This window comes from Phalaenopsis equestris, unplaced genomic scaffold (genome assembly GCF_001263595.1).
Source record: "Phalaenopsis equestris unplaced genomic scaffold, ASM126359v1 Scaffold000055, whole genome shotgun sequence".
Classification (NCBI taxonomy): domain Eukaryota; kingdom Viridiplantae; phylum Streptophyta; class Magnoliopsida; order Asparagales; family Orchidaceae; genus Phalaenopsis; species Phalaenopsis equestris.
The window spans coordinates 1,658,306-1,683,043 of NW_018164497.1; the positions used below are offsets into that span (position 1 = coordinate 1,658,306).

At 37.0% G+C, this 24,738-nt stretch overlaps 2 protein-coding genes across 2 annotated transcripts in view; both read right to left on the reverse strand.

The window, feature by feature from the left end:
* Positions 1-3,730: 3,730 nt before the first annotated feature.
* On the reverse strand, positions 3,731-11,235 carry LOC110019409 (protein NRT1/ PTR FAMILY 3.1-like). Its single transcript, XM_020717047.1, has 3 exons — positions 11,020-11,235; positions 9,783-10,357; positions 3,731-4,667 (listed from the first exon to the last, which is right to left on the reverse strand). The coding sequence occupies exons 1-3, from the start codon at positions 11,188-11,190 to the stop codon at positions 3,731-3,733; spliced, it is 1,683 nt and encodes a 560-aa protein (XP_020572706.1). The 5' UTR covers positions 11,191-11,235.
* An 8,662-nt stretch (positions 11,236-19,897) lies between these two features.
* LOC110019414 (protein NRT1/ PTR FAMILY 3.1-like) overlaps positions 19,898-24,738 on the reverse strand; it is an 8,303-nt gene continuing 3,462 nt past the window's right edge. The window contains 2 exon segments of the mRNA XM_020717052.1: positions 19,898-20,341; positions 20,344-21,058. Coding sequence (XP_020572711.1) covers positions 20,096-20,341; positions 20,344-21,058 — 961 coding nt within the window. The 3' untranslated portion in view covers positions 19,898-20,095.

A 24,738-nucleotide genomic window follows, 5' to 3' on the forward strand; every position in this document is an offset into this window, starting at 1 on the left:
GATTAACTAATTTTAAATGTGAAATACACATTTTCATGCATATTTTTAAAACACCAAAGTGCTATGTATGTAAATATAAAAGTTTAGGTGGGAGATTAGTAAATACATAGGAAATGTGTGATTGCTATGTAAATTTTCCTTGATATAACATAGGTTTAGCTGTCCGGCAATGAATTAGCTTAAATTTTAAGTTTTTTTATACATATAATACTTTGCCTTTTTATAATATATTATATTATGCATTCTGGCGTTCATGCATGGTTTTGGTTCGGCGTAGAAGATTGCTTCTTTGACACTGTTGTAAAGCCTTGTTGTAAAACATTTAATATCTAACTTGAAATCTTCTTTGTATCAACATTAATCACATGAATGGTGCAGATTTGAAGAACTTCTTGTTTATTTTTGGAATAGTGTTTTTAATTTACAATCTTTGGAAATATGCTCCATTTGTTTATTTAGCATGATTTATTTCTACATGGAATTTATTAGAAAGAGTAACCTTAGATGGTTTGGTCACATTAAACATCAGCCATTTGATGACCCAGTTAGTAGAGTTGATGTTTTAGATTCGACTTTAAGAAAGGCGGAGGTAGACCTAGGAAGACTTGGGCTTATTGTATAAAAGATGATCTTAATTTATTAGAACTAAATGAAAATATGACACTAAATAAAACTCAATGGAGAAATGCAGAATCATGGAACTTCTCAAATCAATCACATAGATCTACACGCAGAAAGCTATCTTTGAACCTTAAAAGCCTCTCTTTCAAAAATCGAGATGAGATTGGTCATTATATTGTTGTTGCAAACAGCTCGACTGCGTGTGGTCGAAATGATCATTTTTTCAAAAACAACTATAAATAAGATGTTTGCAAAACGCACAAACCAAACGCTAAATAGCTTATCTAAAACAGGGGTAGAATGATTATTTCTTCAGAATTAGATGGTTTTTATATGCACAAACCAAACAACCAGACAGCTTATCTGGATCAGCTACTCATCAGCAGATTATCAGGATAAGCTGCTTATCAGCAGAAGCTGGATAAGCTGCAGCTGCCCCCAAACAGACCCGAAGTCTCCGGCTGGCTATGCATTTTTGACAGCGGCTCCATCGATCGCACATGGATCGATGCTCCAGAAGCTCCCCACCTAATGTCTTTTGTCCTACTCCGGACACTCCCTCAGTGGACTCCCTGGCCACCCCACCCTCTGGGTCTACCTCCCTTCCCATCTCCTTCCCAAGGCACCTGTCCTTCTCCTCTTCCGGAAAAATTTTTCCATATGGAGTGCGGAAGACCATGTGGGCTTCACCGGCCCACCTCAATAACCCCAACATAATAATTTTAATAACCTCTTCAATAGCGCCGCAATAACTCCCCAATAATTCTCAATAACACTTCGCGGTGAACCGCACCAATAACCTCATCAGGTCCACTTCAATAGCCCCCGCAGGACAACTCCAATAAGTCCTCAATAACGCCATAATAACCCTTTAATTATAATGTGACTAGCGTTTGATTCCATTAGAGAAACAAAGTGTTATTGAAGGGTTATTGCAGCGTTATTGGGGACTTGTTGGAGTTATTCTGTGAGGGTTGTTGAAATGAAATCACTGAAGTTATTGGAGCGGTGCACCGTGCAGCGTTATGAGGGGTTATTGGGGGATTATTGTGGCATTATTGAAGAGTTATTGAAATTGTTCTGAGGGGGTTATTTAAGCGGGCGGCGGTGTTATTGAAGGGTTATTGCGGCTTTATTGAGAACTTATTTTAGTTGTTCTGCGGGGGTTGTTAAAATGAAACCGCAGAGGTTATTGGAGCGGTTTACCACGCGATGTTATTGGGGGTTTATTGGAGGTTATTGTGGCGTTATTGAAGTCGTTATTGGAATTTTTCTACGAGGGTTATTAAAGTGTGACCATGGCGATATTGGATCAGTTCTTCGTGTGGAGTTATTGAAGGGTTATTACGGCGTTATTAGGGACTTACTAGAGTTGTTCTGCGAGGGTTAATGAAGTGGGAATATTGGAGCGGTTCACCGCGCGTTGTTTATGAGGTGGGTCTAGTGTAGAACACGTGGCAACATATTATTGGAGTCCACACGCAGAGCTGCGTCCTCACTCCGTATGGAAAAATTTCTCCCACTTCCGCGGTGGCATCTTTGAGATCTCCCACTTCTCTTGGTTAATGTACTACCATTTCTACGCATGAATCATATCATCCCTCTAAGCTATCGTTGTCCCAGACCAGCTTCCCCTTGCTCCCGAACAATGCCTTGCAGCCTATCATGTCTCTTTCCAAGCCCTCTTCCGTCTTCGCGAGGTCACACCCCTCCTCTCTTCCTAATAATTATACAAGAGAAGTACGTTCTGAGAGAGGTAGAGAGAATTGGAGAGTCAGATTCTGACATTTGCGAGCAGTAATGTTAGCCAGTCTACTACTGCATAGTCTAATTTGGAGTTATGGATGCAAGCCATGGGAAAGAAGAAGAAGACGGTCTATAGTCAGGGCACAAAGGGCATAGCATTTTTGGTTGAGCTCTATGGTGCATTTGTGGGCGGCTCAAGAGAGAGGAAGATGATTAAGAGTTTTATGATGTTACTCCGCCATAGGGTTTATGTAATTTTTTAGTACGTGAACAAACATTATTTGTTTAAATGTGAACTTTCATGAATTTAGATTAATATTTGTTACAATATATTTTTATTAATTGTTTGTATTTGTTTGTGATACAGAAAATCTTTTTATTAATTGTTTGTATTTGTTTGTGATACAGATTTTAGGTTGTGATGATGGATAAATAAATCATTATGATATTCATATTTGTTTTGTGCTAGTTGTGAAAGTTTAATCGTTCTTTTAAATTATTTTATTTGCTATATATTTGCATCGGACATTCTGACACTACTCCTTCAAGACGCTCTTTGATAGAGTACGACACAAATAAGATGCCAATTTGCAGCCGCAAGCTTTCGACTCAAATTCCATCATTAAAAATTGCACCGTCATGGGAAGCGTCAAAGCTAGATGATGGCAAGCTTGACGGACGCTTGTATTATTGATCATGATTTTAACGTCGACTATATATCCAGAGTAAATACAGCTTATGGGTGATTCAGTCCAATTATACTTACCCACTAATGATATTGTTTATGGAGTAGTAGAAGATCATAACACTATTACCTTTTAAAACCTGTATGTTGTAGAAAATCAGTTCAACGCTTCATATTCCAGTACTTGCAGCCTAGGCTTGAAAAACAACCCAAATTTTAACTGGGCTGATGATAACTATAGTGTAGAAAACCAATAGTAGTGAAACTCCCAATCCAACCCTATAGGAAATTTGAATAACCAAGACAGTAATAAATCGAGACAAACCTAACCACCAGGATTCCCCTTTAAAGCCCAGCCTAAAGACAATAAATCATTTTTGAAGGAGCTTAGTGTTATAGCTGGGGAACCAACTATAAAGCCACTTTGCAACCAAAGGAAAGAAAAAAGATCAACATGGGAAGTTAACTAATTCTACAAGTAATAGGTAGAATGTTAGAGAAAATATGAGTAAATATGAGAAAATAATAATAATAAATTTGTTGAAATAAATTAATAAAATAAATACAAACTGTAAGTAGTTATAAGAGAGTAAAAAAAAAAATGCAGCAAACCGCAGGCTTTACTCAAAATTTTATTTTTGAATAAAAAAAAAAGTTCATTTATAATAACGAGATGCTTTATTTTAAAATTTGTCCTTTCTCCATGGCTACAGCAGCCAACTCCACTTCGCAGCCACCGCCGCCGTTATCGCCGTCCACAACCTTGCCAGTACTCTCATCTCCGACGATCTCCAACGGCTTAAGCTTGTAAAACTTCGCACAAACAAGACAGTATACGAAGTTGAAAACTTGCAGCCCAACAACCAGCCAATAATAGTAATTCATTCTCCCCTTATTAATATTATTCTGCAACCAATCTCCCTCTTTTGTCCTCTTACTAAAATGGCTAACCAAATTCACCAGCAAAGACCCCCCATATTTCCCCAACGACGACGCCAACCAAAAAAGCGCAGCTGCCGTGCTCCTCGTGCTCTCCGGCGACTGGTGATACAAGAATTCCATTTGCCCCACCGAATAGAAGGCTTCGGCAACGCCGCTTACTGCATACTGCGGCACTAACCAGAAAACGCTGATAGGCACGGTGGCACTCGGGCTGTCAGTAAGGCCATGCATGGTGGCGGTGGCGCGTCGTCTTGTTTCGACGAGCGCGGCACAGATGTTTGTGATGATGGAGATTGCGAGGCCGATGCCGATGCGTTGGAGGTTGGAGATGCCTTGGGGACGGCGTGTGAAACGGCGGGCGAGGGGGGTGAGGAGGCGATCGTAGAGGGATAGAGTGAGGAGCATGGAGAGGATGGAGAAGATGGAGAGAGTAGCAGCGGGGATTTGGAAGTTTCCGGCGAGACGGCGGTCCATGGATTTGGCTTGGATGATGGTGAAGGAACTATTGTGGGAGGAGGCGGTGCTGATCAAGATGCCGACGGACCAAATTGGGAGTATGCGGAGTATGGATTTGAGCTCCTCGATACGGTGGACGGTGGATAGTCGCCACAGTCGTGGTGAGCCAGCGGCAGTGATGTCGGAATCTGTGAAGATTGCAGCCCGGTCCAAGCACCTGCGATTTGTTATGTTTAGATTTATTTAAAAATATGATTTTCGGTTACATGGGGATAATTTGACAGTTCCTCATATTCATGCTGTAAAAATCATATTATATATATATATATATATCTGTGTGTATGTATCATGTAATAGCCTTTCTGATTAATGATATTACATAGCCTTTTTGATTAATGATATTGCAACCGGGTGCTCATATGAGCGAAAAAATATTACTTCAGGAGTACTGATGCATCAGTACTCCAATGAGGGGGTGTCACGTAGGCACCACGGTGGGACCATTGCCTACGTGACACCCCCTCATTGGAGTACTGATGCATCAGTACTCCTGAAGTAATATTTTTTCGCTCATCTGTGAGTGCACCAAGGTAGCCTTTTGGTGTGTGTGTGTGTCGATAGATATTCAAAGGTTTTTTTTTTTTTTTTTGCATTTTTCAACACTCAAATTATTTAAACTTTATTCCAATGAAAATAAAAAATATGTTGAGGAAAAGTTGGAAAACAAAGCATAACAGAAAATGCTGATCAAAATATTGTTTGAACAGACAAGAATTGATTGAATTTATTTTAAAATAAGTTCAATATATAAACAATGGAGGAAAACTTAATATTTCAATCCTCCAAAAAATTATAAAATACAATTTAATAGAAAATTTGATGAGAATATCCTAACATTATTTTCTCATAAAAAAATTCTTTTATGTATACATCAGTATTGGTTCTTTTCTAGGATTTTAACAAATGATAAATTAAAACTTCTAAAAGGAGTTTTAGATAGCTTTTTTTTAATATGTTTGCTCAAAATTTTCTTCATTAATTTGGATATATTTAAATAAAAATTTTAACATAAGAAAATGAAATTTATGAGTTTAGAAAAGGATATTTAGCCCAAACACATAAATTATAGTTCACTCTCCATGCCTTAACAATACTCCCTAATACTCTGTCTTCCTCTAATTGGTACTTGCCATTAGCATATTCCAATTCCCCAAACACATATTTCTAAATGACTTTATATAGTTAACGCTTAAAGAGTAACAGTTTTTTGTTCTTTTTGACTTTGTCACACCAATAGGTCTGAAGATGGAGAAATATGTTAAGCTGGAGTCTGATTTCCCGTTCTCACCTTCCCTCCTCCCGATCGCGAACATCGCGTAACTGCTCCCACGAACACGCAAAGACTCCTGCTCCAGTTCGCAAAAGGTCACGACCCTGCTATTCGCAAATCGTTCTGTCGCGAACAGTCGTGACGTCTCCCTTCCTCCCCTCTTGATCGCCATAAAAGGCATCCACGCACGACTCTCCTTTTAGTTCTAAACACAACCTTTTATGTTCTTCTTCGGGCTTCCTCAGGATAGAAGAAGAAAGAAGAAGAAGGAGGTTGTTCTCTCTTGGCTTCTTCTTGGTGGCTTGTGACAAAAGAGAAATTGGGTATATTTCTATTGTAAGTTTATCTTCTTCGGTGTATCTCGGTGTAGAACTTCTTCGGTATATCTCGGTGTAGAGAGAGAAGAAGAGAGAGCAACGAAGTTCGAGATTCCTCTTGTAAGTCGAGACGATCGACTGGTGTAAATTTTTCAAGAGTTAAAATTTTCTGCAACTCTGTAAACATAGGCAATTTATCGAACCACGTAAATATGTGTGTTCTACTGTGTTACTGTTTTCTCGTGTGAATTTTTTTGTTCTATTTTTTTTATTTTTCGATCGTTCTCTTATTTTATTTCTATATATACACCATAACAACTGGAATCTATATTTCTCAACAACTGGTATCAGAGATTTGTTCAAATCTGAGGAAGAATGATGGCTGCAGATGAAGTCAAGGTTTTAGGGATCGAGAAGTTTTATGACACAGATTTTGGTTACTGGAGAATGCAGATAGAGAATTATCTCTATCGGAAGAAACTTCATCTTCCGTTATTAGGGAAAAGACCTGAAAGGTTGGATTAGACTGAATGAAATTCGTTGGATCGACAAGTTCTAGGGATTATTCAATTGACCCTATCCAGGTTTGTTGCACACAACGTCGTCAAGGAGAGGATGAATTAGATCTGATGGCAGCCTTATCAGGTATGTATGAAAAGTCATCGGTGAATAACAAGGTATACTTGATGAAGAAGTTATTCAATTTGAAGATAACAGAAGATGTTTATGTTGCTCAACATCTGAATGATTTCAATACTATCACAAATCAGTTTTCAACAGAAGATGTTTATGTTGCTCAACATCTGAATGAATTCAATACTATCACAAATCAGTTTTTGTCTGTTGAAATTGATTCTGATGAAGAGATACGTGTGATGATACTGTTGGCATCATTGTCAAATAGTTGGCAAGTCATGAGGATGACAGTTAGCAGTTCTGCAAGGAAATCTAAACTGAAATATGATAATATTAGTGATTTGATTTTATCTGAGGTGGTGCGCAGGAAAGATTCTGACGAGATCTAAGGTACGAGTTCGGCACTGAATGTTGATTTCAGAGGGAGATGGCAGGACAGGAACTCAAATAAAGGGAGATCAAAATCAAAGTTTGGTCAACAGACAACCTACTGGAATTGTGACAAGATTGACCACATAAAGAGGAACTGCAAAAATCCTAAGAAGATGGAGAATGATAGCGCAAAAGTGGTATTGAAGCAATACATGAGTACATGATGCATAGTACATGATGCATTATTGTTGACAGTTCATAGTTCAGTTGATGATGGAAGTGAAGAGGAGAGTGGGTCCGGGGCACCCATTTCTATTATTTCACAGACAAATGGTGGAGAACAACAGAGTTATGAAGAAATCTTGCAAGATGAAAGTTCGAGCAAGTGGGAGCTGGCAAAACTTCCACCAGGGAAGAAGACATTACACAACAATTGAGTTTACCAGGTGAAGACTGAGAGCGATTGTTGTAAGAGGTACAATGCTAGACTTCTTGGAAAAGGCTTCTAGCAGAGGCATGATATTGCCCATGCAGTGGGAGTTGTAAGCAGAGACTAGAGTAATATAGGAACATGTTGACTGAGGTTGTTACTCTTGGCTATGTTTTGGAGGTGCAAAGCTATGTTGACCCTGCTGATATGTTGACTGAGGGTATTACTCTTGAGAAACTGAAGTTGTGCACAGCTTCAGTTGGTCTTCTGGAGTGAGGAGAGATGCTTTGAGTTGTAGAGTTAGAGAATTCATGTTTGAAGAAAAGGGCAACACTGTCATTGGAAGATACAAGTTTGAGGAAGGAGATGTTGTAGCTTGTGTATCAGTCTCCAAGTGAGAGATTGTTAAGCTAGAGTCTGATTTCCTGCTCTCACCTTCCCGCGTCCCGATCGCGAATATCGTGTAACTGTTCTCGTGCAGACTCCCGCTTTTGCTTTGTTGCGCAAGCTTCCGCTCCTATTAGCGAAAGATCGCGACCCTGCTGTTCGCGAACCGCTCCTCTGTCGTGAATAGTGGAATCATATCCCTTCCTCCCCTCCTATTTGCGACAAAAGGCATCCACACACAACTCTCCTTTTAGTTCTAAGGCACAGTCTTTTGTGTTCTTCTTTGGACTTCCTCCGAATAGAGTAAGTGAAGTGCAAGCAGTAGTTCCTTGCGACAGAAGGAAGAAGAAAGAAGAAGAAGACGATTGTTCTCCCTTGGCTTCTACTATGTGACTTGTGGCAGAAGAGAAATTGAATTTATTTCTCTTGTAAGTTTATATTCTTTGGTGTATCTCTATGTAGAGCTACTTCGGTGTATCTCGGTGCAGAAAGAGAAGAAGAGAGAGAAAAATAAGATGGAGCAACGAAGAGAAAAATTTCTCTTGTAAGTAGAGACGATCGACTGGTGTAAATTCCTCATGTAGTAAAATCCTCTGCAACTCCGTACATGGAGGCAATTTGTCGAACCTCGTAAATCTGTGTGTTACGCTGTGTTAATGTTTTATGGTGTGAATTTTCTCGTTTTATTTTTCGCTTCGTTAATCGTTCTCCTGTTTTATTTCTATATATTACAACATAACAACTGGTATCTATATTTCTCAACAAAATATTTGGATACGAAATACGCACACAGCTCTGTGTGCGTACTCTACTAACCCTGTAATACCCCTATAATAACCTATGAATAACATTGAATTAGAATCTGTGAATGTTAATGAAAGACTATTGGGGTTATATGTTATTGAAATTAATAACTCAATAACCTCTAAATAACCCCCTAATAACCGCGAAGCGGAGGTTATTGAGATGTTATTATGCATGCAGCTCTGCGTGCGTAGTCCGTATGCAAATATTTCCCTTAAAGATGGCATAGGGCTTCCTGAACATTTTCATATTCAATATAAATAATTATATATATATATATGATGACATATTAAATACTAAAGGGAGATTGTAATAATTAAATCGCCTTAAATAAATGCATAAATAATTATTTTCGTTTAGATAAATTAAGTTTAGTGATTTTATGAGTTTTACGAATTAAAACATTACATAAACCAATTTAAAATTTAAATATTAGAAATAAAAATTCATAGAAATTTTGTGATATGCGAGCAAACTTCTTTTTTTTTTTGTGTCGAAAACAAAAAATTTGAGCTAAGTTGGTTCATTAGATCAAAGAATTCTTGAATTATTAAGAGGCGCTGTGCTTATAAGTCATTTGGGAGTAATGCAAACTAAATGAAAGGGCTTCGGATAATTACGTACATGCATAGCACCCGAAAAACTGTTATTTATAGAATTTAGTATTCAGATGATATTTTCGAACTACCAAATTAATTTATTTACCAGTATCACGATCAAATAATTGATGATTTGATAAAAATGAAAAATATGAGTTGAGATTTAATCATGAATTTTTATAATTGAATAAGAATTTGAAAAATGAATGAAAGTTGGTGGTAGATTTGTAATAGCTTAAAGATTTTAAGATTTAGTGGAAAGTAAATCATATGTGGAAAGTAAATCATATGCAAGGTAATATTGGTACAAGTTTAGAAGGCCCTGATTAGCATGTTTTCAACATTTTTGTGATTCCCTAAATATGCCCTGTAACTTCAACCAAGCTCTCAACATCCTTACAGCAACCATCAATCATCAATAAATGGGAATATTAACATTTAAAGAGTGAATGCTCACCTGAATTGGTCGGTGTGCAAGAGCCTTCCAGCCGTTGATAAATCAGCATCCATCTCTTTATTCTGATAAAGATCGCTGCTTTCCTCCGGCAAAACAAGCTTCCGCTTCCGAACCGCCGCTACCACCACTTGGGCCAGTCTCGTCAGCGGGCTCCCGCCGGGCTTCAGCTTTATATAAAGCGGGCTCCCAGCAAAGAAAGCCATGCCTGCAAAGAACATGGCGATGGTGGGTATCCCGAAACCTAACCCCCATCCCACATTATCCTGTATGTAAACCACAACTGTGATAGCCAGCAATTTTGCCACTCCCTTGCTGAAGAAATAGATGTTGAAGTAGCTCCATTTTAGGCCCGAACCACGCGGCCGCTGTTGCGACCGGTCTAGCTCGAACTGGTCCGCTCCAAATGCGACCACGCAGGGTCGGATCCCGCCCGCCCCGACCACTGTGAGGAGGAAGAAGCTGTAGAAGATGGCCAGCTGCCAATCTGAAGCTTTCTGGCATAATGGGGACTGAGGAGGGCATGGCTTTGGGCGGAGGTTCGGGAGGATTGCTGTCGTGGTGACTCCCATCATGCCCTGAATTAAATTGATTTGTAAACTGTTTTTAAAAAAAGTAAATTATTTATTTTAATTTATTAAGATGGTATGACACCTCTGTTTAGTTATTTAATTTAATTTCTTCAATGTATAAAGAGAGCATGGTTTAGTAATTATTTCTATTAGAAAAGATTGGCCGAGAATGTATTCATCGTTTGAAATGAATGGATCCCAAAAGAATTCATTTATTTCAAAATAACTCTAATATAAAATTTAATATATTTCACTTGTCTCCAATGATAATTAATGATTTTAAGGGTTATTTTGATCAAAATATTCCGATTCAAAAATTTTCATTTATATGAACATTTTAAATTATGAAAAAAATAATAATTATATCATATTTTATGAGTTAAGAAAATATTGTAAAACTTCATATCTTACCTAGGCAAATATGTTTCAAATTTATTTGATTATTTATGAAGATAATAATAAATCTATTTATTAATTTCAAATTAATTTGAGCAAATTTGAAGCCTAAACAATAAAAATTTTGATAAAGAAGTTCATACAACATTTGGATGTATATAGTAATATTTCTAATTTGGTTATGTAAGGATATGATCTTGAAAAGTAGAAGCATATAAAGATTTAAATAAACCAAAAAAGTAATTATTGATTTTCCTTTTCTAATGACTTACTAGCTGATAGATTAAAGTGCCAACGGCTACAGTCCAAAATCGGCCAGCAAAAGAGTCTGCTATAAGACCACCAACGATGGGAGTAAAGCTGGCTGTGCCTGCAAAGTTACTAAGAGTATTTGTGGCCTGAACAAGAGGAAAATGGAGTTCATTCCGAAGGTACTGAACCATATTAACATTAAAACCAGCTGTGGCAAACCGGTCGAAGAGTTCATTTGCTGCACCGAGAAAACTAAAAAAAAATTAGCTCTAAATCTCAGCCTATCTACGAAGCATAGAAATTAGAAGTTGATGATCACCTAATATGAATTTCAATGTTTTGACACCACCCAACTTCTTCTTCTCCTCCTCCTCCTCTTCTCTTCCATCTCCGTCCATCTTTTTTTTATTACTATTTGTTTCTTCTACTTCTTTCACTGAGGACAAGAAGTGCAACAATAGAGATTCAGGAAATAATTATGCAGTGCATGAGAAGCACTACGCCTCTATTTTAACTATGGTTGCAGCTGAAAAGCAACGAAGGAAAATGGCTTTAAGCCGAGGGTATTTATAGTTCTCATATAGCTAGAAGCTGTTAAGCCCAAAATTTGGAATCCAAAACGAATACGCTTCTTTTTTTCCATCCCTTAGTAAAATATTGATATTATGGGGATGTCAAATGCATATCATTCGATTAAACATAAAAATAATATAGATCAATTTGAATTTTTCAGTTTAGAAGTAGTTTAATTTTATTTTATATGAAAAAATCATTAAGAGGTGCCATTTTGAATGAAATGATGGAGCATTTAGAAATAGTGGACGACCTTGTCCTGGCTCTTTCCTTTTTGGATGGCATGTTTGGCCGGCATGGATCGGTGGATACGATTAAAAATTACTAGTTGTGACACCTAATAATTTTTTAATTAGCGCACCGAAAATATCGCTTTAGAAGGAAAAAAAAGGTATGGCCAAATATTAGATAATTCCATTCAAATTAAAATTTGTACAAGTTTAAATCTCATCGAAATTTAATTTGGATCTTTTTAAATGTCATCGCAACTAATTCAACGTATTTACAAGTCAACTCAAAACAAACATTTTTACTAATCAAATTGATCAGTTCGACAACTCCAATTTATCAACGATTAGTTCATAGGCTCAGGTTTTGTCTTGATTCATCATTTCATCTACTAGGTAGTGCGGTGATTTAACTATAGCGTTTAAACAGCTCAGCCATACGATTGTTTGTCCGTCGTCATATTATGAATTATATTGCATGTTAATAGTAAGGCACCTTACACGATTGCACGTTGCGATGCATTATTTCATATGATGACCAGAGTTAGCCACAACCTATAAATAGAAAGTCAAAGTAGAGACTCAAGCTAAACAGTCAAAGATACTAAGCCTGACTATATAATCTCTGAAATCTGAAATATTTCTTTTAGGCAGTCTCTCTCTCTCTCTCTCTCTCTCTCTCTCTCTCTCTCTCTCTCTCTCTCTCTCTCTTTCTCACACACACACACACTGATATTGGTATCTAAGTGTGTGAGTTCACGATTAAATCAAGATCCAACAATATAGTAAGAGTTGAGTCCACATAACTCACTTTGAAGAGACTAGTCCAAATAAATAATCTTTTTTTTCACTTTCATCTACTTAATGTATTTAAGATAAATTCAACTTTTTGTTGTTAGAATTTGTGTAATGGCTTATCCAAATGCAAACATCATTCATAGTGTTTTTGACTAAAAACGACGGCAATAAAGTGAAAAATGAAACGAGAAAAATTGCACGCAAAAAAAACACCAGAGTGACACACAGATTTACGTGGTTCGGCAAATTTGCCTACATCCACGGAGCTGCAGAGGATTTTACTACTTCGAGCAATTACACCATCGAGCGCCTTGAGTTTACAAGAAAATCTCTATTTTCTTCTCTCCCTTCCTCTCTCTCTCTCTCTTCCTCTTTTTTCTCTTAGCCCTCAAGAGGATCTGGCTTGGCCTTGCTTGGCTTTGCTTGACTTTTCCTTTAAACCAAAAGAGACTATTTATAGAAACCATGAGAGCGGAAAGTGGGAGGTAGGTGAGCGGTAGGTGGGATGTGGTAGGTGGGTGTGGTAGGTGAGCGGTGGTGGGATACTTAATTAGGAAGCTAATTAAATTCGGTAGACCAAGTCTCCACATTACCCAACAATTCTCCCATTTGAAGACTGGAACACTGAATGCATCACCTACAGGGTGCATCATCTACTAGCTGTACCAATCTTTTCCTCAAACATAATATCATCCACCTCTGCAACTCAAACCCCTGTCTTCATGTCAGAAGACCAGCTGAAATTGAGCACAACTTCCTGAAATTGAGCACACCTTCACCCTCAGTTGACATATCACCATCAACATAGCCTCATACCACCAGCCGCATACCACCAAGCTCTTGTTTGGGTTACTCTTGTATCTGCTTACAACTCCCACTGCATGAGCAATATTATGCCCCTACTGAAAGACCTTTTCAATAAGTCCAGCCTTGTACCTCTTCCTGCCACCAAACACAGCCTTAACATGGTACACCCACTTGTTGTTCAATGTCTTCTTTTTTGGTGGAAGTTCTGCCAGCTCCCAAGTCTGATTCCCTGGCAGGGAATCCGTCTCCTCCTTCTTGGTCAGCTCCCACTTGCTCAAATTTTTATCTTACAAGATTTCTTCATAACTCTGTGTTTCTCCACCATTTGTTTGTACAAGGTCTGGTTTTCCTGCCTTTGGCGCTCTTTCACTTTTCAGGAAATGGACCTTCTTCTTCTTCCCCATAATGCACCTCTTACTCATGTGTCCACGCCTGAGTAAACCTGTAGTCATATGTAGTGTGTCAGTTTTCTTACCCCGAGCCATTACTATTGCTCCTTTGGTAACCTTCCAGGTGCTATCTGAGAACACCACTGAATGACCACCCTCATTGAGCTGCCCAACAGAGATGAGGTTTTTTTGAACTCACGAACGTGTCTGACCTTTTGTATTGTTCATTTGCTCTTATTAGGGAGTGCAATATCAATGTCTCACATCCTCACCACGTCCAGAGCTTTTCCATCAGCCAGATGTACCTTCCCAAAGTTACTTGCAACATAATTTCGCATTAACTCCCGACGGGAAGATGTATGGAAGGAAGCATCTGAATCCAGTATCCAGTCATCAATAGAAATGTGAACTGCCAGCAATAATGCATCATGTATTTCTTCAGTTACAACATTAGCGCCATCATTCTTCTTCTTTTTCTTACGATTCCTGCAGTTCCTTTTTATGTGACTAGCCTTGCAACAATTCCAACATGTTGTCTGCTGATCAGACTTTATATTTGTTCTTCCTGTGTTTGAGTTCATGTCATGTGATCTACATCTGGAATCAACATTCAGTGCCAACTCTGCGCACCTCCTCATCCAAAATCAAATTATGAATATCATCATATTTCAACTTGAATTTACCTGCAGAACTGCTAACTGCCATCCTCATGGCTTCCCAGTTATTTGGCAATCAAGCCAACAATATCAGTGCACGTATCTCATCATCAAAATCAATTTCAACAGACGACAATCGATTTGTGATAGTATTGAAATCATTCAGGTGTTGAGCAATAAAGACATCTTCCACCATCTTCAAGTTAAATAACTTTTTCATCAAATGCACCTTGTTATTCACCGATGGCTTTTCATACATACCTAATAAAGCCGCTATGAGATCTGCAGTAGTCCTCTCCTTGATGACGTTGTGGGAAACCGATCTCGATAGTGTTAATCGTATAACCCCAAGAACCTGTTAATCCAACAGATTCTATTCCGCCACAGATTCTATTCCTGGTCACTTTCCAAATAACGGAAGATAAAGTTTCTTCCCATAGAGGTAGTCCTCTATCTGAATCTGTCAGTAAGCAAAATCTGTGCCATTGAACTTCTCGATCCCCGATGTCATCACTTCGTCTCCGCCCATTGTTCTTCCTTAGATCTGAACCAAAGGCTTTGATACCGTTGTTATAAAAAAAGACGACAATAAAGCTAAAAATGGAACGAGAAAAATTGCACGCACAAAAAACACCAGAGCGACGCACAGATTTACGTGGTTTAGCAAATTTGCCTACGTCTACGGAGCTGCAGAGAATTTTACTAATTCGAGGAGTTACACCATCGAGCGCCTCGACGTTTACAAGAAAATCTCTATTTTCTTCTATCCCTTCCTCTCTCTTTCTCTCTTCCTCTTTTTTTCTCTTAGCTCTCAAGAGGACTTGGCTTGGTCTTACTCTCAAGAGAATTTGGCTTGGTCTTGCTTGGCTTGGCTTCTCCTTTAAACCAAAAAAGACTATTTATAGAAATCATGAGAGCTGTAGGTGAGAGGTAGGTGAGCGGTAGGTGAGCGGTAGGTGGGATATAGTAGGTGATCGGTAGGTGGGTGTGGTAGGTAATCGGTAGGTGGGATACTTCATTAAGAAGCTAATTAAATCAGGTAGATCAGGTCTCCACATTACCCAATATTTCACATCATTTTTGTCATTTCTAGGTTAGTCAATAAGAATAGGCTTAGATATTTATGACATGTAACAAAAAAAAATGATTTTCATGATATATTGCATCCTCAACATAATCATAATGTTAAGCTCAAAAGTAAATAGGTTGTAACAATATCTCCACATCAATCCATTGCTAATAATATAATCAAAAGAGATGTTCACTCTTAGACATCGTCCACCCTCCTCTTAAATAAGGAGACATTTTCCTTTATCCCAATCACTTTTTCTGGCTATGGCACACATCGCCACCAATCATTGCTAACCCATTGGTTCTTTCTTTGAGTAGGTTAAATTCATCATGCATTGCCTCCAACTCTTTGGTTATAATTTCAACCTTCTTCTGTAGATCCCTTATAACAACCCTTGCAAAGATAAGTGTCAGCACCTTGGATATGATGGCTCTTAATGGATCTTTAGTTACCATAAAGGCCATTACCTCTTAAAGCTAGCCTCTCCATCCAATTGGAAACCTGTTTTCATCCTTACTATATGTTAAACCCACTCATCTTGCATGTCCTTCGTAGTGCTTAGAATTGAAATTATATGGTTAGGGGAGGAAAATTTTCATGAGTTACTACAGGTGAATCAAGGTAGAAGACTAAGTAAATTTGTTAAAATAAAAAGGCATGTCCTATTTTACATGTTAATTATCATAATTCAAAACATTTTAGAATTTTTACCTTCTTCGTCTTGGACTCTATGAGTCCACTAACTTGAGAAGGAAAAACACCAACTTCTTTCTTATTTTCTCAATGCCTACTCTTTAGGATGGGGTGCATAACTAAGAGGTATGATTTCTGATTTTCTGAAGTTTTCTATTTTTTTTTTGCTTGTATTTGACACTTTTATTGTCAGGTCCAAAGTTCCGAATGTGAAAACGGGAGGGTTGCATTAGGTAGTCGACAACTAGCACAAATTTCAATGACATGAATTATTTAAATTATTATGTAATGCTACGGTGTCTTTTTAAAGTGACACACTGTATTGTCTGAATACAGTGAAAAGTGTGCAGGGGTTGCTACACCAGTGCATGGGTGTAGTGTCAAATAAGCAAGGGTTGGTCGGATGCAGGCAAATAAGTTAGTCTGTGAAACTAATATTATGATATAATCTTGGAATATATATATTCTCACAGGTCAATTAGTAGAAGTAGTAGATAGTATGGGTAATAAGAAGATAAATATTTTTTACTGGTTCTGCTTACTTTTGTTATTAGTACTAATTTTATTAATGTATGTTTCTCGATTAAAATGACAACATGTGGTGCTAGTAGTCAGCCACCTGAGCGACCTCTTGTTCAGGGCACTTTAGGGAGTACATACAAGAGGCTGAAGAAGTATGTGTCTAGCTCTGATAAATCTGGCACTTCTTCGATGGTGAGCAACACCACAACCACACCAACACCTCCCATACCATTCTGACTATAAGGTTCATATGCTGTTAACCCTCCCACACCAGCTCCCTCTCAGGCACCACCTCCCACACCTGCACCAGTTTTCACTCAACCTTGACCTCCCTTCTCTGATAAGTTGAGCCCCTCGACTCCCGCCCCTCCAAGGGAGGACACCTCTAACACGGTATATATTGTGTTGAAGAGAGACTTGCAAGTCAGAGACTTGCAAGTCATCTTTAACATTAAAATAATTTGTATGTTCATCTCAATATTTTATGTAACTATTATTTATATTTTAGGTTCATTTCTTCTGGGCCATATTCGATATGTATCACAGAAATTATCTGAAGTATATACAAATTTTGTGCATCTCTCCTAGAAGCAAATCTCAATTGCGACTTAGTACATGTGGTTGCAAGGATTTGAGGAGGAATCATTTAATTTGAATTAGAATACCACTATCAAGTTATTTTGTTATACTAATCAATATTGAAAAAAATTTAATTTTCAGGGGTGCTTCTATTAACTTTCGGAGCATCACCAGAAAATTCAATACATTTTTCAAGTTTGTGGAAAGCATTGGTTGGGTGACATGTTCACTCTACAGGAAGGGGGAGTGGCACATTTACATGGGTGATGAGGTCTAAGCCGAGTTAACCTGGCCTCTCTGTATTATCAAATGAATAGGCCGACAAACCAACGAAGCTGTAGGATAAGGGGGTCAGAGGCATCACACTAACCATTAGAGACTCAGTCCCTTACACTGAGCGCTATTGGAGGCTAGTAGGATTCTCTAAATATTTAAAAATTGATTTATTGACATAATTATGTGGCAAATACCATTTTCTCATGTACATAGGCTAAAGAGCTTGTCTAGCCTCCCACCACTTCAGAGTTGCATGTTGATGCGTTGGGGAAAGCAGTAGGGGTTCTCCTATCCTCTCTCGGTGGGTCAATGTAAGTAAAAAAAATCATTTTCTACATTTTTTTACAATTAAATACTAAAAATTGCAATTAATCATTGGTTTTAATTATATAACAGCAGTATAGATAGCTCCGGGAGAGGCAAAGGGAGTTGGAGAGCCATACCTCTACAATCGTCGACAATAGTGGTAGCCAGTCTACCGCCGTGCATTCTTATTTTGAGCTATGGATGCAAGTGACAAAGAAGAAGAAGAGGAGGGTCTACGGCCCGAGCATGAAAGGCATAGCATTTTAAGCTAAGCTCTTCTGTGCTTCTGTGGGTGGCTCGAGCCCTTATAGTCAGAGCATGACGAGCTTTCTAAGTGTGTCAATGTTTTGAATGAAGAATGTCGCCTGATGCATGATTTGATATTCGGAGGCCAGCTGAGTGTTGAGGATATTTTGACATGCATGACAGAGAGTATTGCAAATCACCAGGGTAAGTGACTTATGAGTTCTCTCGATGATGAGGACAAGGAGAAGGAGGGAGAGGAGGATAATTAAGAGTTTTATAATGTTATCCCGCTGTAGGGGTTTTTTTTAAGAGTTTTATAATGTTATCCCGCTGTAGGGGTTTATTTATTTATTTTTTTTTCTTTTTGAGTGTGTGGACATATATTATTTGTTTAGATGTGAACGTTGACGACATTAAATTAATATTTGTTATAATATGCTTTTATTCATTGTTGGTACTTGGTTGTGATATAGATTCTGACTTGTGATGATAGATAAGAAAATTATTGTATTGTTCATATTTGTTGTGTGCCGGTTGTGAAATCTGATCGCTTTTATATATATATATTTTTATATGCTACAGGTTTGCATCGAACTTGTGTCGGAAATTTTGACACTACTTTGATTTTTTTTTTGCTCTTAGACACAGTCTGACATAAATATAATATCAATTTTCAGCTGCAAGCTTTTAATGCAAACTCCATTGTTAAAAATTGAACCATCATGGGGAGCGTCGAAGCTAAAGCTCGAGGATTGTGAGCTTGATGGATGCTAAATCCAATGCAAATAAGCAGCGTACGACATGTTCAACACAACTGTAGTTTTAACGTCGATTACATGTTTGAAGCAAATACGATGCTAAACCTGTTTGGAGTCGCATTTTCCCCATATTAGGGTCAGATTAGTCCAACACTAATAGTTGGCACAAGTTTTGTTGTGGAAGTTTGACATCTTATGGATGATTTAGTTTAATGACACTTACCTACTAATGAGATTATTTATGGACTGGTACAAGATCAAAACACTATTGTCTTAAAAACCCTGAATGACATAAAATATCAGTTCAACAATTCATATTCTAATACTTATGACCTAAGCTCTAAGAACCACCTAAATTTTAGCTGAATCTATAATAACCCATATGTAGGAAATCAAGAGTAGTGGAACACCCATTCCAACCCTATAGTAATTTAGAATAATGAAGGCAATAATAACCTGAAACAAACCTGCTCACCTGGATTACCCTCTAAATCGGGAAAAAATATTACGTCATGACTCCTAATACATTCGGAGTCCAATGGTGGAGCGCTAAGTGTCAAGTGGGCTCCACCATTTTTAAAACTGGTCAATACCAGTGTATTACGGTGAGACTCATTTGACACGTGGCGTCCATGATTGGACTCCGAACGTAAACTACGTTAAGAGTCCTGATGTAATATTTTCTTCTAAATCAGGCCTAAGGAGAATAAGTCATCTTTGAAGGAGCTGGAGAATAAAAGTCACCTTCGAAGGAGCTAGTGTTACGACCCCAGCTCACAACCAGAAGAAACTTAAAAGATCAACATGGAAAGTTAGCTAATTATATGAGTAACGATCAGCCTGTCAGAGAAAATGGCAAAAATATAATAAAAAAATTTGTTGAAATAAATTAATAAAACAAATATAAACTGTTAGTAGTTATCAGAAAGTAAAAAAAAATAATAACAAGATTTTTCTATAATAAATATGAACTAATTAGGAGCGCTTTTGCTCCTAATTAAATTATTGTCAAGGTCCTAATGCTAATTTACATAATTAACAAGATCTTTCTATAATTTTGCCTGATGGCAGCACCGGGTTAGGCTTGTCCTGAGAATCTTCTCTCTAATTTATAAGAAATTTTTAGAAGACCTCGGCTCGCTAAATTTTAAAAATTTTGAGCCATGTTCACCTAAACAATCCCTCAACGATAGCCTAATCCTTTTGATTAGCATAATACAATTTGCACTTGGCTCCAGCAGCCAGCTCCACATCGCAGCCACCGCCGCCGTTCTCGTCGTCCCCAACCTTCCCCATATTCTCATCTCCGACGACCTCCAACGGCTTAAACTTGTAAAACCTCGCACAAACAAGATAGTATACGAAGTTGAAAACTTGGAGCCCAACAACCAGCCAATAATAGTAATTCAATCTCCCCTTATTAATATCATTCTGCAACCAATTTCGTTCTGCAACCAATTTCCCTCTTTTGTCCTCTTACTAAAATGGCTAACCAAAATCACCAGCAAAGTCCCGCCATAATTCCCCAACGACGCCGCCAGCCAGAACAGCGCAGCCGCCATGCTCCTCATGCTCTCCGGCGACTGATCATATAAGAACTCCATATGCCCCACCGAAGAGAAAGCTTCGGCGATGCCGTGTACTGCAAACTGCGGCACCAACCAGAAAACACTGATAGGCACGGTGGCACTCGGGCGGTCGGTGAGGCCATGTGCCGTGGCGGTGGTGCGACGCTGTGTTTCGACGAGCGCAGCGGAGATGTTGGAGATGAGGGAGATGGCGAGGCCGACACCGATGCGTTGGAGGTAGGAGAGGCCGGTGGGGCGGCGTGTGAGGCGGCGGGCGAGGGGTATGAGGAGGCGATCGTAGAGGGCTAGTGTGAGGAGCATGAAGAGGATGGAGAAGATAGAGAGAGTAGCGGGGGGAATTTTGAAGTTTCCGACCAGATGGCGGTCCATGGATTTGGCTTGGATGATGGTAAAGGTGTGATTGTGTGAGGAGGCGGTGATGATGAGGATGCCAACGGACCAAATTGGGAGCATGCGGAGTATGGATTTGAGCTCCTCGATGCGGTGGACGGTGGATAGTCGCCATGGATGGGGTATGCCGGTGGTGGTGATGTCGGAATTGGTGAGGATTGCCGCCCGGTCCAAGAACCTTCATTTGTTAATGGAAAACAAAAATTATTATATCATTAGATTTGACCATTGAAATTATATTCAAAATATAGAAAATTATATATATTACTTTAATATATATGCAAAGCTGTGTCTATCATCTATTGAAAAGACAATAGGACCTAAGGTGTAATTTTCTTAAATTTACATCGTCAACTCATCAATTTTTTTTAGGTGAATGCAGCTCTATGTCCACAGTTGCACCTAATACTTTTTTTTCTTTCAAGAGACGAAGGACTCTATGTTGAATTGCCTAATTTGTGCTGTTCATATTGATATGAGCTAAAAAAAATTTTAATGATTTTTTTTATATATATAGGACATTAAATGAAAAGGAGAATTGCACACATATCCACTAAATCTTTGTTATTTATAAGAAAATCATGCTTGTCTCTTTTTTGAGCTATCAAAGGATAATTCGTCTTCAAATCATAAAAATAGATGTATTTTTAATGGCTTTATTTTTTGACTCGATTAGATTTTATTCGTGATTGTTTCATTAACTTTCAAGCAAATTTGACCTTTTAAATAATTGCATATTTGTTAAATAAATAAATTTAAATATCTTGTTGCATGATTTTTTTATTATCATGAAATGCATCATTTAAATAGTAGGAATAAATTTATCAACAAGCTCGCTTAAAGCTAGATAAAAGAGAATACATCTACTAGAGAAACAGCTTGTAAACAAGCTCAGATCGGTAAGATAAGGCTTGTTTATTAACTTTGTCAAATTAGAATCTCTTTTGCTAAGTTTCATAAGCCCAGCTCAATCAGGCTAGCCTATTTTTTTCTGAAGAGTTGTTTATATAAAGCATAGCCAAAGTTAAATCAAAGCAGAACAAGTTCTTTGTAAACAAGCTCTAGTTCTAACAATATCACAAAAGCTCTAATGGAGATCCGAAAGAATTTAAAGATTTTTGGCAAGTGAGCACGATGTCAAATAACTACTCTTCGTCTAGCCTCCATGCGTTATATATATATATATATATATATTTATTTATTTATTTATCATGAGCACTAGCATTGAATGAAGCATTCCGTCAATGCTTTGATCAATAGAGAATTGGAAGACTCATACATAACACTTAATTCCTATGTATTTACATATCTAATATCAAAATTTTATTTTTAAGATGAGCTTGAAAATTTTTTTATGATTTCAAATGAATGAAGATGAGACAAAGAAACGCATTATATATTTAAATCACAATGATTTGTGAGTTATGACTCTCTCTTTGTTTTTATTCATTGATTTTTCATATGTTTATTATTATTATTTGTTTTGTGCATTTTCGGACGGTTGTAAGATTTAAACATTTGATTCAATAAGCGCCGTGTATTAAGAAACCATTGCATCTAACTATCCCGTGGTTGTAGTTCTAAGATAGTTATTTTGCTAATATAGATATTCAAATGCGTAATTTGGGGTAAAATCGATAGCATCAGAGAGCTCAAATCAGAAGTTATGGCTCTTAAAGTTCGCTTGGACAGGCAACCATCACAAAAAATAAATAAATAAACAAAATAAAAATAAAATGACTTAGCACTGAAGGCACTCTTGCGAAGCACAGAATATCTCTATCTATTTAGTTGGTAAAATCATTTAAGTACTCATCAAATCAAATAATCCAGGTGTATCTATTAAAACTGAATAAATAAGTTTCATAAGTCTGTCCAAGCGAATTTTAAGAGCCGGCTTTCTCTTGAATTTACTAAATCCTCAGGTTCAGCTGATTTAGAAAATCCGGAATGGTGCACGAAGAGGCAAATGGCAAGGAGGAAGCAAGAAGAAGCGGAAGAAACATGACACGTTCTATTCTCAAATATTTTGGGTAGGAGCTGAGCGGAAGAAGGAGAAATACGAGAGTTTTGGTTGTCTTTGCATGCAACGATCCAGTCGCTGACTTCCCAGGCAGCTCTAACCACGGCTATCTCTCAATAGCTTCGGGGACAAGAAGGGAGGGGAAGGAGGATGGGGAATTAGGTGTAGGGTTGCAAATTTAGCTTCAAATTTTGACTCGGATAGAGATCATATTCAAATAAATAAGTCGAGCTGCGAGCCTTTTTTTCGAGCTGATTTTGAGCCGACCCTAGCCCAGCTCGAAATTCGATCATTAACAATACATGACTTTGACTTCAGCGAATAGCTCGAAGATCATTAATCACTCGAAAATTGATTTGAATTATGGCCCGGATCGAGATCAGATCGAAATAAACGAGCCGAGCTACGAACCAAAATTTTAGATCGAATTTTTTTCGAGCTGATTTTGAGGTCGGCTCAAAGTAGGATCGACTCAAAATTGGATCGTTAAAAACCCTAGGTAGGTGAGGGTTTCAGTTGAGATGTGAGATTGATGAGAGAGGCAGCATTCAGGTGGAAGGAAAAGAGAAGAAGCTTTTGGGATTTATTAATTTTCACTAGTTTTTCATTAAAAATTAATTAATTAATATTATACTACTTTGATTTAGGTTTCGGGATTTATTAGTTTTCACTAGTTTTTTATTAAAAATTAACTAGTTAATATTATACTACTTTGATAATAAATAATAATTTATAATTAAATAATATAAATTAAATTATATGCTGAGATTTATTTCATTTAATGAAACTCCAAATAAGTATTAATTAATAAAGTAATTAATTAATCATAAATTAAAGTAATATTTAATAAATAATTAATTTATCAAAATTCTTCTTAACGATCAATAAGTTTTGTGAATAATTAACTATTGATTAGTATGATTAGAAATAAAAATGAAATTAATTTTAATAATACTTACTAATAATATAAGCAATATTATTATTGCTAATAGCTTAACCTAGGGAGCAATTATCTAAAAAATTTACTTAAAAAATAAATTAACTAAGTTTATGAGCTAATCCATGATTAATTATAAAACATTGAAGTTTGATTAAATTTTAATACTTTAATACATTAAATAGGATTTTGCTCTTATGAATCCTGTAAATAGGATTCGGAAATCACCTCAAACGAATTGCAATCGAACAACTTATATATATATATGTTTAAAAAGATATATTCTATTTTTAAAGGTTGATAATAATTATGTTTTTGTTGCGACATGAAAGATTAGGATATTATAAAGTATGAAATACTATTAAATATATAAAAATATAAAAGTTTAAAAGTTCTGTGTTATGTATGTAAATAATTAGACTTAATAATTATATTATTAATATCTAATATTAAATTTATATTTCAACTAATAAATTTAAATTCTGAAATTAAGTAATATTATTATTGCTAATAGCTTAACCTAAGGAGCAATTATCTAAAAAATTTACTTAATAAATAAATTAACTAAGTTTATCAGCTAATCCATGATTAATTATGAAACATTGAATGTTTGATTAAATTTTAATACTTTAATACATTAAATAGGATTTTGCTCTTATGAATCCTGTAAATAGGATTCGGAAATCACCTCAAACGAATTGCAATCGAACAACTAACTTAGCGTTTGTCAGATTCATGATTTGAATTAGATTACGCGCTAATGGAATTTTATTTCAAAATTAGCTACAGCCTAATAATATTTTTATCTAAGTTTCTTATTTTCTTAAAAATAAAAAAAAAATCAGAATTTTTTTTGTGGAAGGTTAGAAGATTTAGATGTCTACAACATAATATATAT